The sequence below is a fragment of the Passer montanus genome, unplaced genomic scaffold (genome assembly GCF_014805655.1).
Source record: "Passer montanus isolate IOZ18808 unplaced genomic scaffold, ASM1480565v1 scaffold62, whole genome shotgun sequence".
Lineage (NCBI taxonomy): Eukaryota > Metazoa > Chordata > Aves > Passeriformes > Passeridae > Passer > Passer montanus.
Genome location: NW_024371260.1, coordinates 4,115,147 through 4,130,333, shown reverse-complemented (window position 1 = coordinate 4,130,333; position 15,187 = coordinate 4,115,147). Strand labels below are relative to the sequence as shown.

The window sequence follows — 15,187 nt, the reverse complement described above, 5'->3', positions numbered from 1 at the left end:
TCAAAGAGCAGCCGAGCAGCAGTGTCTCAGCACGGCCGGGTGCTGGGGTGTGAGTAACGCTGCCGGGCCACCATTAGTCAGCAGAAGCCGGTTCTGAGCCCAGCCCAGGCTCCTCTGCCAGGGAGGAGGCTCACGGGGAGCTCTTGGGGAGCTCCGGCCTTGTGCAATGCCTGTGACGCGCAGCACCTCCTCCCTGTGCTTTGCTGTGCTGCAGCTCAGCACCCTGCCGAGCCTGGCAGGTCACAGGGCTGCCTGTGCTCGGGATTACGTGGAGAGCAGGGTCAGACCCGCTGGTTCCCGGCTCGCGTGGGGTGGCTCCGGCCGTGGCAGCGCTCCCGCAGCTCCGGGAGCGGAGCGGGCACGGGCGCGCTCCGACTTGATCTGGGCTTGTGCAAGCAGGCTTGGTGCCATGGGGGTGAGGCACAGCTTCCCTGGGCTTCCCGGAGCTGAGCTGGGGATGGCAGGGGCCCTGGGGCACGGGCCACGGGGCAGTGCCACGCTGGGTTTGCTCAATGAGAACCTGCGCTGGTTGCACAAGAAAACCGCCTCCCTTCCCCTTCCCCAGCCGCTGCGAGGAAGCAGCAGGGAAGGGGCAATGCCTGCCAGGGCACTGGGAGGGCAGGAGGGTCACGGGGTGGGTGACAGCCTGGTTCATTGACCAGGGTGTACGAGGTGGCCATGGGTGCATTCCTTCCTAGCCAGGACAGCTCACTCCTGCCGCAGCTGCATTGTCAAACTTCCCCAAAATGTCAAAGCCTACGGACACGGGGTGTGCCTCAGTTTCCCCATGCCTGAGATAGTGCTGCTGTAGGGTGGGGGAGCTGGCTTCACAGTGTATTCACGGCGTGGCAGAGGCTCGGTGGTGTTGTAAAGTGGAATGTGGTGGGGTTTTTGTCTTGGACTGTGTTTCATGAGCTTTGTGCAAGCGCAGAGCAAGAGATGTGTGTTTGCAGCGTGCTGGGGCTGCCTCCAGAGCATCCCTGAGCCGGCAGCTGACCTCATCTAGTGAGGTTAACAGTGTGGAGACAGGCAGAAATTCATAAACCCAAAGGGCTTCTGCCCAGTTCTTCATCGCTTTGGCAGGTGAAAAAATTTATAAAGCCAGGTCTGCTGTGGGGGGCTTGGAAACAGGCAGCCCAGGCAGCAGGGTGAGGGCAGGTAACAGTGCACTGTGTGCCACAGGGAACAAAAATATTTGTATTGGGTAAAGTTTCCTCACTGAAGTAGTGGTCAGGCACTGGAACTGGCTCCTCCGGGGAAGTGGTGGAGTTGTCATCCCTAGAAGCGTTCAAAAACCAAGCAGACGTGACACTGTGCCACATGGTTTAGTGGCCATGGTGCTATTTGGTTAAGAGTTGGACTTGATCTTGGAAGTCTTTTCCAACCTTGATGAATCTATGGAAAAGATGTACCAGCACGCTGGGTTTCAGAGAGTTTGGTTGTTCTGGTGTATTTTTGTGTGGCTCTTACCACAGAAAGGCAGGTGATCTCTGCGTTCTCATCGGGTTTTGCTTTGTCTCTGCTCACGCCATCCCGCATAAAATAAGTAACAACTGCATTGCGAGAAAAAACACTGCACGTGTTCGCCTTGCGAGGTCGAGCCGTGGGGCTGCCTCGCCACCCTCGTGCCTCAGTTTCCCCCCGTGCCGCCGGCCGAGTATCGCGATCCGCGGTGGCGGCAGAGCCTTCGGGACATGGCTCCGGCCGCTCGGTGGGTGGCAGCGGCGGGAGCGATGGATGATTCCAGCCGGGAATCATTTCCGCCGCCGGCCGGCCGCGGGTTCCTGCGCGGCCCCGGGGCTCCGGCACACTTGTGGGGCCCCCGTCCCGCGCGGCTCGGGCCGTGCGGGGCCGAGCCACTCCTCCGAGCCGTGACATCAAGCCACCGGCGAGGGGTCAAATTCCCGGCGCAGGTAGCGCCGGCCGCACTTCCGCGCCGTGCCGGGGAGGAGCCGCCCGCCGGGGCCCCCCCGGGCCCGCCGTGCCCCGCCATGGAGTCGGAGCAGGAGCAGAGCCCGGCGGGGACGTGCCGCCGCCAGCAGGGCTCCGCTCCGCGCCCGGCCCAGTGCGCGGCTGGCCGGGCACGGCGAGGGGCGGCCGCGGGCGATGCTGCGGGCAGGGCGCTGTGCTCAGCCCACGCAGGTAAGGGGGTCCTCGGGGGTTCCCCGGAGGCTCCCCGGGAGCGGTGGCAGCCCGGCGTGCGCGGCTTCCCTTCGCTCTCTTTGTGCTTGGAGCTCGCTTCCTCCTGGCAGAAACGAAACAGCGCCGGGGCCGCGGGGAGGGTGGCGGGGTGGCCGTGCTGTCCCTGCGGCCGGGCCGGCGAGGGGAGCTCCCGGGGCTCTGAGGGGCCGGGTTGGCGAGGGAGCTCCGGGGGCTCTGAGGGGCCGGGTTGGCGAGGGAGCTCCGGGGGCTCTGAGGGGCCGGGCCGGCGAGGGGAGCTCCCGGGGCTCTGAGGGGGCTCCCGGGGCTCTGAGGGGGCTCCGGGGGTTCTGAGGGGGCCGGGCTGGCGAGGGGAGCTCCGGGGGCTCTGAGGGGACCGGGCCGGCCAGGGGAGCTCTGGGGGTTCTGAGGGGGCTCCCGGGGCTCTGAGGGGGCTCCGGGGGTTCTGAGGGTGCCGGGCCGGCGAGGGGAGCTCCGGGGGTTCTGAGGGGACCGGGCCGGCCAGGGGAGGTCCAGGGGTTCTGAGGGGGCTGCCGCGGGCTCTGAGGTCGCCGGGCCGGGGCTCCGGTGCCCCCGCGGTCCATCCTGGATCCCGGTCTGAGGGGACCGGGCCGGCCAGGGGAGCTCTGGGGGTTCTGAGGGGGCTCCCGGGGCTCTGAGGGGACCGGGCCGGCCAGGGGAGCTCCGGGGGTTCTGAGGGGGCTGCCGCGGGCTCTGAGGTCGCCGGGCCGGGGCTCCGGTGCCCCCGCGGTCCATCCTGGATCCCGGAGGGGTTGGAGCAGCCGGGGGCTGCCGCGGGGTCGCAGCCCAGCAGCCAGTGGTTCTCTGCCGGGTGTGCTTCTGGCAGCCTGCACAGCCCCCCAAGCCTCTCTGCTCACCATCCTGCCAGCGTGCACAGGGGTTTGGATCGGGTTTTATTTACTTCTGTCCCCTGTGAGACACCCAGAGGCTGGGACACTGCGTGGTGGAAATAATCCGCGTTTTTCGAGTGGGGAATGCCAGGGCATGGGGGTGGCTTGGCAAGCACGTCCTGCCCCAGCTGGGTGATGGGGCAGGGGTCGGTGTGTGTGGCTGGGGGTCCTGTCCCAGAGCTGTGACCGTGTGGGTACGCCGAGGCCAGGCTGGTGTCTAACTCAGGAAATGGTCAGAAGTGGTGTCTGCAAGGATTTGCTCTCACTGGGTGAAAGCTTTACCTTGAAATTCTTACGGATTTTCTGTGGCCAGGTATGACAGCTCACTCGTAGCATTGCAGCAGCAGCACAGGGTGGAAATAAAAGCTTATTTAAAAGTAGGAGATAGGTGTGCAAAACCAGAATTCATTTTATTAATCCAAGAGGCTGTGCTGATACCACCCTGGGAGGGAGCACTGGGTGGTTGGCAGCTCCTCTGAGGCCATGGAGAGCCTTGGTGCTGCAGGGACTCTGTACTGAGGGATGTGCAGGGCTGGGCTGAAGTGCTGATTTACAAATGTCAGGCCTTGTGCTTATCCCCTTGAGGAGATGGTGCTGTGGGGCAGAGAGGGGGCTTGTTTTGAGTCACTGTGAGTCCATCCTGGTGTCCAGGTGCCAAAGGGAGAGGTTGGATGTATTGGCTTTGCCCCAGCAAGAGCTGGGCAGTGGCTGTGGCTGTGTCCTCTTACACATGGTTTGGGTTGGAGGGACCTTAAAGTCCATCTCATCCCACCCCTGCCATGGGCAGGGACACCTTCCGCTATGCCAGGGTGCTCCAAGCCCTGTCCAACCTGGCTTTGGACACGTCTGGGGATGAGGCAGCCACAGCTTCTCTGGGCACCCTGTGCCAGGGCCTCCCCACCCTCACAGGGAAGAATTTCTTCCCAATATCCCATCTAAGTGTGTCCTCTGTCAGTGGGAAGCCATCCCCCTTGGCTGTCTCTTCAAGACCCTTGTCAGAAGTCCCTCTCCAGCTTTCTGCACCTTTGCAAGAGGGAGGTCCTAAGCTGAGAAGCTGCTTAAAAATCAGAGGGGGCAAGATGCTCTTTAAAATACAAACTCAGCTCATCCCTGAGTCTTGAATATTTTTTTTTCCTAAAAGGTTCTTTATGACCCTTGCATTTCTCATCCTAGGACAGAGGTGATATATAGAATACAGGATATATATTTATCCTGCTGATGTTCTGGATAAAAACACACCCTTGACTTGTGCTCAGCAAAGCAAAAGCCATCTCACCATCAAACTCACAAAAGCGGCACAAAATGCAGCTTTCACCTGAGATACTGATTCACCCACACGAGCCTCGCCATTTGTTCTGCATCCATTTTTAATATGTCCCCTCCAAAGACAGGAATGCGTGTACAGCAATCGTGTCAGCTGAGTTACATGGAAAAAAAAGGCTTTTAAATGGATGTCTTTAAAGTGATGCCTGTTCCAAGGCCAGTAAAAGGCTTTGCTGCTGCATGGAGGGTTGGGCTGCTGCCCAGAGGAGTCCAGGATGGGATTTTCAGGAGCAGGAGTGGAAACTTCAGCCCCAAATGCTGTCTGGAGATGTTCACCACAATTTTAAAAAAAAAATTTCATTGGCATTGTCTGTTAACACCCATCAGTGGTTGAAGCATAAAGGATGCAGAATCCAGCAGTGTCACGGAAGTTTAATGTGATCAACTAAAATATAATTAACAGCCAATTATTTCAGTGGGAATGGTAGTTTTCATCAGTTGGTCTGGGAAATGTTTAAATTGCTCTCATTTCATCTCTGCCCACTTGCAGCAGGTTTGGAAGGGCTTGGAATGAGTGACGGGGTTTGTTCATGCAAGGCAATATCTCCTCCTTTGGGTAGTCAGGAATTATAGAAAGCACCCAATTCCCCTCCCCTCCCCACCAAAAAAGGGTTAAAAAGACAAGGGAAAAATTAAAAGGGACAAAAATATTGGGGGAAAAGTGCCGTGGAAGCTTTTCACAATGAGGTTGTTGCATTTAGGAGGCGATTCCTAATGGCAAATTTCACTTTACACCGAGATATAGTGATGCTTGCGAGGGTGAACTGCAAAAAAAAAGCCTTTAAAAATATTCTCTTCTCCTGATTGCTTGTGCATCTTGCTGGGGGGTGTGTGGAGTCTCTTGTGAGGGGCACTGAGCCCTGCTCCCTGCTAGAGAGGGCTGATGCTCACTGCAAACTCCTTTGCAGCTTTGGGTAGAGGCACAGGTAGAGGCACAGCTCCATCCAGCTGACAGGAATCACATGGAAATCCTCCCTCAGCCATCTGGATGTGGAAAAAACAGGGGCTGAGATGAGGTTCCTGAATAATTGACCCCATTTTCCCAGCTATTGGAACTTTCCTGTAACAATCTCCAAGAGCTGCCTGCAAACAGCACCTTTCAGGTCGTTCATTTAGGTACTTAAACCTGGCAGAGCAGCAGGGGTTTGCTCCCCCGTTTTAAAATGAAGCTAAAATTTCCCTTTCAGCTTAAACCTGGCAGAGCAGCAGGGGTTTGCTCCCCCCTGTTTTAAAACGAAGCTAAAATTTCCCTTTCAAGCTGAGTCTTAGTGCAAATTAAGCCAATAACACGGGATTTCTCCATAGGACCCTTGTGTGCAGGAGAGTTGGGGTGGAAGCTTGGAGAAGAGAGATGGAGAGCAGATGCTCTGTGCTTTGAGTGGGAAAATTGGTGTGATTTTGGTGGGCAGAATTGTGGGAAGCATTGGAGTGATGGAAATCCTGTATACAAATGAGTGTCATTACAGGTTTGTGGCCAGAGAATTTCTGGCAGCCCCATCCCTGGAAGTTCCAGGCCAGGTTGGATGGGGCTTGGAGCAGCCTGGGATGCTGGAAGGTGTCCCTGCCCATGGAAGGAGTGAAACAAGATGAGCTTTAAGCTCCCTTCCAACCCAAACCAGTTTGTGACACCATGACATTGGCAGGAGCCCTGAGAGGGAGTTGGAAAGAGGGATTTTCCTATCAAACCCTGGCTGCATGGATTGTGCTTTCCAATTTTAAATATATATTTAAACCGTATTTGGCTTTTCCATATATATAATAAAGTATATGTAGCAAATATAACTATATATTGCAAAGCATAATCCTTTTTTCTACATATACATACATATATATATATATATATGTCTATCTCAAATTATATGTGTAAAACAGCAAGAATTTTGGATATATGGCTGATCAATAATTCAGGTTCTCTAGGATTTGGCTTGCAGCCAGCAGTGTGAGGAGCATGGTGCTGCATGTTTCTCTCCAGATTACATCTGTAGCTTCTCATAGATCTCAGATTTTAATCCTTCAGCAGTTTGTGCCTGCATCAGGAGCCGAGTACTAAGAGGGGATGGAATTCCCTTGTTGCCTGTTTAGGAGAAGAGATGCTTTTCCATTTTTTTCAGTGTTTCTAACTGTGAGCAGAGGGGATCAGTGCATTTTTTGAGAGCTGCACTGGGCAGGGTATTACAGCACCTTGGGCCATGCCCAAGGACCCCTCTGGATTTCTTTGCTGCAGAATTCCCCCCGGGCTGTCTGTCCTTGTCTTGTTTTCCCTCTCCCTTTCTCAGATCACTTCCTGCTGTGTGGGGATTTTCTTGGTTCCCACCAAAACGCTGCAATTTGCAGGAATCCATCAGGATCAGTCAACCCCATGCAAGCTGCCCTGCCTCCATCCTCATCTCCTGGTTCATTTTTTTCCCAGGAATAGCCCTTGATGAAGTGGCATGTAAGGAAAGGTGAAAATGAGTTATCAGTGGGGGGAAAAAAGCAATTTGTTGCAGCCAGGGGTATTTTGTGGGGCTGCAGGGGGCTTTCTGTGGCTGGGGAAGGCACTTGGTGGGTTTTGCACACTAAATACTCCACCATGTGTGAGCCCTTCACATCCTCTCAGGATTCCCAGAGGCTGGAGGGGACACGCTGTGTTTCTCCCATCCCTGGGGAAGATCCTTGGCCTTGGCCTCCTCCAGTTCTTGCTTTTTGCACGGAGCTCAAGAAAGCACATCGGGCTGCACCAAACCCCCCAGCCCGGAGCTCGACTGTTCCTCATTAGTGACTTTATTGCTAAATAATTTGCAGAATGGGGCCTTGCCAGTTTTCATTCGGGAAGCATTTCAAGTATGTGCAGCAGATTTTCTGCCTTCCTGGCGCAGCTGCCGGGGGGGAGCTGCCTCTCCCTGTCCTGCCGCCGGCGTCACCTCCCAGCCCGGACAGGAAACGGCCCCTGCACTGCAGAGGGAGAGCACGGGGAGAAATCCCTGTGTTCCATGTCCAGTTGGTGTCCTCCAGGCTCTCTGCTACTCGGGGGAAGGACACAAGCACAGTGGTTTGGAGAGGAAGTGTTTGGGTTTAATTTCTGTTTCATTTTTGTGGTAACTGTGACGTGTGTGCTGATGAGGGCATTTTCTGTCCCCGTGTCCATGATGCCAACTCATGAGGATGTGGATGTCCCACCCCTGGAAGTGTTCAAGTCCAGGTTGGACTTACAGCAACCTGGTCTAGTGGAAATTATCCCTGCCTGTGGCAGGGGGTGGGACTGGAGGGTCTTTAAGGTGCCTTCCAATCCAAACCATTCCGTGTTTCTATGAAATCAATAAGCCAATCTGAGATGTGAAAGGGCTTTTTTCCATCTGTTTTAAAAGGGGAGGGAAAGCAAAGCAGACTTGGAGGGAGGTTTGCAGTGGCACCTGCACAGCCTGAAAGTGTTTTGCAGGATGAGGGAGATGGGTGCAGTGTGGAAATAGCAGAAAAGCACTTTATTGCACTAAACAGTGGGTGCAGCTGTAGGAAATGAGGTGCTGGAGCTTTCCTCCAGTCCCTGCTGTGGAGGGAATCCCAGCTGGGTTCTGCCAGGATGCTCCTGCAGTGTAGCTGCTTGGAGGAGTGAGCAGTCACTGGGTGTAAATCTGCAAAATCCAGGATTTGAGGCTGTGGATGGAAGCGTCATCTTCCCTTTTCCAGTCTCACAGTGTTTTGTTGAGTGTGCCCTGAGCATGTGGGTGGCTGGAGGCAGAGCTGAGATGTGTGGGAGCTCAGGAGACTCTGTTGGACCCCAGCCCTGTCAGCGAGTGGTTTGGATAGGAAAGTCCTTCCTGTTTTTTTCTTACTGTTACTATTACATACTAACATCTATTTTTATTTGTTCAATGCTAAAGCCATCACCCAGTGGAGGCTCCCTGCCTCCCTCCTAGTGCTTTCCCATTGCTTCCATCCTCCTCCAGCCCCAGCTGGTGCAGGTTTGGGCTGTGCAGAGCAGTTTTGCCAGCAGGGAGGGGCTGCCCCGGCCGCGTTTCCCCGGGGTTTGGGTTTTTGCAGCAGGAGCTGGGGCTGTGCCGGGGCCGTCTCTCACTTCCTCACATTGTGTCCCTTCTTCCTCCAGCGCTGCTGCGGGAGGAGGTGGCCCAGCTGCAGGAGGAGGTCCACCTGCTCCGGCAAATGAAGGAAATGCTGACCAAGGACCTGGAGGAGACACACGGCAGCAAGTCCCCAGAGGTGCTCTCGGCCACCGAGCTGAAGGTGCAGCTGGCACAGAAGGAGCAGGAGCTGGCACGTGCCAAGGAGGCTCTGCAGGGTAAGGCTGCGCCTCCCGCAGCTGCATGTCTCCCCTGATGAAGGGAGAAATGATGTGGAGGAGTCTTATTAGAAGGCTAATTTTTACTTTACTATGTTATATTATTCTATACTATATTATATGATATTACATTTAAACTGAATCTGCCCAGTACTCAATTGCACACCTTGCACAGAATTTTGTGACTGTCAGCTGACAGTCCCAACACACACACACATGGATTCAATGGGTCAGTGAATCAAAACACTCACACCAGAATTCAATTATTAATTCCCTTCAGGTAAACAGTCTTTCACGATGCATTCCACTTGTGAACACAGAAGCAGTAAATGAGATAGGAATTTTTTTTTTCTTTCTCTGAGGTTCAGAGAATGTGAAATCCAGAAATATTCTTGGGAAGAATTGTGCCTTGCTTTTCCCTGTGAAGAGAAACGTGGTGACACTCCCTCAACTTTCAAAATGTTGATTAATAAGGAAAGGAAAAGTCCCTTTTCACTTGGACTCTGCAGAGTGCATTCATCTGGTGCTCCTGCTGGAGGTTTGGTGTCCCTGGGAGCCCCCTGCTCTCCTGCCCCAGTGAGGGGTGGTGTGGAGCTGGGAAGGACTGGGGTGTGAGGGCTCATTGCAGCACTGCAAAGGAATTCCTCCACAGCTGTAGAGCAGAGCCAAGGCAGCAGCTGAAATGCAGCTGGTGGTGGGGTTTGGGTTGGATTTGAGCCCCTCGGACTTGCAGGAGGGAAGCTGTGAGTTTCCTGGTGACTGCAACTTTCCTTGTCCTGTGTGGGGTTACCTCCAGGTGACATTCAGGGTCTCCTCCTTCCTTCATGGCTGCCTTTGGGGGTTTTTGTGGCAGCTGGGACTGTGCTCCCCCTTCCTTACCAGCACAGCAAGCCTCGGGACTGGGGTGTGTGGAGCAAAATACAACATTGCATTTTTTCTGCTCTAAAGCCAAGCTGGCAATAAATCCAGGCAGGATGGTTTGTTAGCTGGAGCCAGGGGATGATCCTGAGCAGGGAAGGCTCTCACTCGTCAAGCCCTGGCAGCGCCGTAGCTCTAAATATCATCTCAAATCCCCAGCATACCGAGTATAACTTGCACTTGTCAGCTCATATTTGAGGATTATGAGGAGAAGCTGTCAGAAGTTTTCAGGCTCAGAGGCTGAGCAGCACGTGGGGAGCTGTGGGGCCTCTGCATCTCCCCCTGTCCAGGATGCTGAGATGCTCCGAGGCGCAGGGAATTGGGCTGAGTCAGTATTTGGGAAAAGCACTTCAGGAAATTTTGTTATCACTCTCTGATGTACAAAAATATCCCTATAAATCAGCAACAGACAAAATACCTCCAAAATCCTGCCTCCCCCCACACCACCAGTACAGCCTCAGGCAGCAGGAAATGCTTTGGGTTTATAGAACTGTAATTGGAGGAGAAAAACCTTAATTAGGGAATATTGGCTCTGTGTGGATGGGGCAGGGGGGGAAGTGCTGATAAATGCAAAATGCAGAAAAGCAGAACCATTATAATGCTAGTTACAAAAAAAAAAATAAGAGTAAGAAGTCATCTCAGAAGCTGCAATGCTTCTGTATGTGCTTCTGTGGAGGATAGTCCAGAGAAAAAGTGAGTTTGGCTTGAAAATTGTGAGTATTTAGGGAATATAATGTTGGGCTTTTATTGGACTTCTATTTGCCAATATTCAAGCCTCTGAGCTTAGTTTTCCAGGACTTCTCTGCAGGTGTGGTGGCTAGGAAGAGAATCTCAGTTGACACTTGGATGGGCACACAGCAAGAAGCTTTTTTCAATTGATGCTCCTTCCCTGTCCTGCAATACTGAGAAGCTTTTGTGGTTTTGGGAAAGTTGTCCAGGCTGGATCTGGGCTGGAGGCTCTGGGCAGCAGAGCAGGCTTGGCAACAGTGACTGAGATGGATAACTTGAAAACGAGATCAGCAGCTGGAGGGGGAAAAAATCCTTTTTTCTTTCTGTGAAAAATTGTCCAGGGAGAAACGTAGCCAAAAGTGGAGGGAAAACGGCACCTGGTGACTGGTTCTGCCAGGGGAGAGGGATCTGCTGATGGACACACTGGGAAGTCATGGCTCTGTAGTGAGGAACTGCAGGATGAGGCTGTGCCAGGAGCACAGGGAAACTTGGCCACACTGCCCTGCAGTTTAGGGATCTGTGTCAGCTGTGTCCTGCAGCCAGAGCACCTCCAGGAGCAGCTCCTCCTCACAGCCTGTACTGCTGCATCCCCAGTCCCACATCTTCACCAAAGGCTGCCCCACACCCAGCAGCAGAGGCTGCAGCAGCCCACATCCATGGTGGGTCCTGTGGAATGTCATTAGCAGATAAATTATGTGGAAATCTGTCACTGTTGCTGGCTCTGAGCCTGGAAGTGCAGTGCAGCTGGTTCAGATGGATCTTGGCTCGCCCGGCCGTGCTGCAGAGGGAAGCAGAGAGGGTTTGCTGGTCAGGTTTGCTTTTGGGGGTTCCAGCAGTTTTTAAGAGCCTTTATTTTGCACAATCTCACAGGGTTTGGTTTGTGATGGTCTCCAAGGAGGGTGGGTTCATTGTCCCCTTTTGGAGGTGCATTTCCAGCCCTTCTCAACAGCACTTGGCGCAGGGATAACGCTGATAAGCCTGTGCTGCATCTTCCCTGTGCCGTGCTAACAAGTCCTTGCTGTGCAGGGTAGGGGCAGGGATCTGGCCCAGCACAGAGCTCTGCAAGAGCAGCTCCACCAGTTTCTTTATTTCTGTCAGCATGTGCTTTGTGCATCTTTATTCCACCTTTTTCCTGGGCTAATTCCATCTCTTGCACTTTTTTTATCCCATTAACATCCAATTAAAATCCCATAGTGCTACTTCCTACCTCCCTCTCCACTTCTGCCACGACTGTGACTCTGAACTGTGCTTCCAGCTTTAGTGCAGTTCTTATTTCCCCCATCCTGGCTGGAAAGGTGTGGATGTGGTCTGGATTTCTGGTGTGGAAATCCCTGAGGGGAGAGGTTGCAGACAGCTTTATTACTGCTGGTCCTGCTGCGGGCAGGGACCGTGCCCAAGCGCCTGGGGGATTGAGGAGCCTCTTGGCTGGGAGACATCCATGAGCATGTGGACTAATGGCAGAAACCCCATTTCTGGGAAGGTTTATCCAATATGCTGGAGCTTGCCTGCGGGATTATCACACGGAGAGCAAACCTGGTTTCTGTTTCCTTTTTGATGCCAGCGTGGAAACCTCAGGCTGGCTTTCCCTGCTGCTTGGAAAGGCATCAACCAACTTCATGTCTGCTCCACAAATGAGTTGTAGCCTGGTTTTCTCCCTCCCTCACCTTCAGCTCAAAGCTGTGACTCCCCAGGAATAGTACTTGGGCTGGGGAAAGCCTTCTGCAGAGATCCACAGCACCCTCAACTTGCTGCAGTGAGAGGGTGGGTAGCAAAAAAGTGGGTGTCCCAGTGGATGGATGACCCAGAAGATGAGGGTTGCATCAGGTGGATATCCCAGAAGGATATGTGACCTGGCAGATGGGTGTCCCAGAAGATGTGTGTCCCACTGGATGGACGTCCTGCCAGATGGAGGTCCAGCCATGGACCCAGCCATCTCCACAATGAGGACATGGATCTCTACAGAAAACCTGTTGTTCTCCTTTGAAGACCCACCTGACGTTTTCAGAAGTCATTGATCACCTTGTTGACTGCTGGGTCAGGTTTGGAAAGCCCTTGGCTGTTACCAGGTAAACTCCCTCATGGAGAATTGCCTCACCTAACTTTTTCCTGAAATCTGACCTTGGGCTCTAATTTCCTGCCTGCTCCATACCTCCACACCCCCAGGAGTGAGTGCTGGCTCTGCCTGACACCATGGAACGTTGATGTTTTCAGCATCAAGATCTTCCTGCTGGTGACAGCTGCCCTGGGGACCACACGTGGCTCTAATTGCAAAGCAAGGAGCAGCACTGCCATCCTGATTTTATGGGTTAGTCATGGTGACAATATTGGATTTCATGGCTGCGAGGAAGAAACAGGAGAAATTAAGTAAATGTTAATGGGACAGGATGGGTTTGCACATTCCTGTTGCACGGGGCATCTCTGGGGTTCCAGCTGTGCTCCCCAAGGATGCCCTTCCCTGCATTAGAAAATAAGTGTGTGATTCAGTAAGTGAGAAAGTCAGCTCTGATTCTGTTCCTGGCATGAAAATCCACATTGCGTGGGGTGAGAGAAGGCTTGGAAGTGGATGGGAGTCAAGGGAAGCTGCTCTTTGGAGTTCAAGGGGGTGCTGCATCTTCTGCCAGTGCTCTGGTGTGTGTCTGGCCACTGCTGCCTCATCCCAGGAGTGTGAAACTGGGCAGAGATGCTGCTTCTATGGTTCAAGCAGTAGTTTTTCATCTAATATCACATTATCAAGGTAGTCATACTAATTGTTACTCATATGTCCTCCAAGGGAACCTCAGCTGGATGGTGGGGCCTCCACCTGGTAGGGCCAGGGGTTGGACATCAGTGATCCTTGTGGGTCCCTTCCACATCAGGACGTTCTGTAATTGATATCCCCTTAATCTGACACTATTAATCTCAAAGAGGGAAGGCAATATTTAAAGCAGGGGGAGATGCCTGGGTTTAGGATACAGGAGCTAATTCCAGCTGGAAGTGTTGGATCTGACTGGGGGCACAGGGTGGTGACACTTCCACTGGTGGCATCACTGGGTGCTTCCAGCCCTGCTGCTGTCCCAGACAAGGCTCTGCCTCCCCAGTGGAGTGACTGGATTTTGGCTCCTCACATAGAGCTGGGAAAAAAGGTGCTGAGGGGGTGGATTTTTGATTGTTGTGGCTGCAGGAGGAGCCCAGCGTGGAGCCAGTCCTGTTACATCTGTGTCCATCATTCTTCTCCCAAAGGACTGAGAGAGGATCAAATGGCAGGAGGTGGAAGCTCAAATAACAACAGGGCAGGGTGACCTGGTGCAGGTGGGGATGGTGTGAGAGCTGGGGGGGTCACCCAGCTCATCCCAACCCATCTCCCCCATCCCTTGGCCAAGGCTGGTGCTGAGCTGCCAGGTCCAAGAGGGGCTGCTGGATACCCCCTCTCCTTCTGCCATGTGCTTTGGAGGAGAGGGGAAAATTAATAATGCAAGTAAGAGAAGTACTTTCCACTCGTGGTCTGGGTTTAGGATTTCTTGCTTCTTTTCTTGGGTTTATGAAGAGGTCAGAGGTTTGTCCAGAGCCTGCTGTGCCAATGGGCTGGGAGAGTTTATTTGGACGCTTGTGGGGGTTTGGGATATAGAAACCTGGCCCTGGATCATCAGATTAAAGGAAAAAGCCATTTCACCTCCTCAGATGGACATGATAGCCAGGGAAAATCTGCTTTATCCCTCCTTGGCTGGCCATGGGTTGCAAAGGCTCGTTTTCCCTGACTGAGTAATTAGCTGGGCTTGTTTGCTAAGGACGAATTAAGCTGCTGCAGCGAGTGGGGCTCGGTCCAGGAGCTGCTGGCAGCACTCACAGCTCACTTCTGCCTCACTTTTTATTTTTCTCCTGCCTTTTTCAATTAATTTCCTATTAATTTGGCTTGGAATGAAGTTCTCAAATGACTGATAAATCTTCTTTAAGCTTAGGAGCTAATAGTTCTTGGAGGAAGGAGAGTAATAGAGGGGAGCAAAAAAAAGTGTGTTAATTTCAGCAAATCTCTCAAATATGAAATGCAGTGAATGGTAAATTGTTCTGTTGGGTTAATAGGAAAAAAATCTGTTCTTTCAATATCCAAACCTCATAATCTTCTTGTAATACTGATACACTGGCATAAATATTGGTAAATATTAGTATATCAATACATATTCAACCTTGTGATATAGTTACCCTTCTTCTAATAGTACTTCACAGCATTTTCTTTTTTTTTTTATTGCCAAATGATTAAGTGTTTTCTGTAAATCTTTAAGGGCCATGAACACTGCCACTAATTAAAGGAGTTTGTATGCTATAGGGGACTCACTATTTAATTAAGTTCATTAGGATTCTTTTTGTCGCCTCCAGCATCAGAGATTGGCAAATGTGACTTAAACTTTTCTAAGAGCCTGCCAGTATCCTTGAGGAAATTAAATATTGCATATATAGACACATATGTGTCTGTGGGGTCTGGATCTCACCCCAGTATGGTTCGGTCAACTTACCATTAATTTTTCTTTTTAGCAAGTTTTTAATTCCTGGGAAAGAATTGGGCAGGGGAAGGTGGTGGTTAAATAGACACAGGCAGTGGGAAAGGGCTTTTTCAAAGACATGGGTGTGGTTGTGATTGTTTTTAGAGGGTTTCTGTAGGAATTTCCTAAGCTGGGAAAAAAGTAAGGGAAGTCGTGGTGTCGGAAGAGGCAGAGTTGTCCCAGGAGGAGTCGTGTTCATTGAAGTGGGCGAGGAAGACTCCCAAGAGCTCCTTGTCACAGGACAATGTGAATTTTTGCAGCATTTCCTACCTCATTTTCTGGTTTTCGGTGTTCTGGTTTATCTCCAATGCTTAATGGCAGAATAATTGGTCCAAAGAGTTTCATCTCTTGGATTT

At 52.5% G+C, this 15,187-nt stretch overlaps 1 protein-coding gene across 3 annotated transcripts in view; it reads left to right on the top strand.

Moving 5' to 3' along the window:
• Nucleotides 1–15,187, top strand: part of KAZN (kazrin, periplakin interacting protein) — a 208,648-nt gene that overhangs the window by 187,366 nt on the left and 6,095 nt on the right. For 2 of the 3 annotated variants that reach the window (XM_039727686.1, XM_039727687.1), the window contains one exon: nt 8,479–8,670. In XM_039727686.1, coding sequence (XP_039583620.1) covers nt 8,479–8,670 — 192 coding nt within the window. Of the gene's footprint in view, nt 1–1,898; nt 2,143–8,478; nt 8,671–15,187 lie in introns of those variants that run through there. The other variant, XM_039727688.1, reaches the window with a different exon arrangement.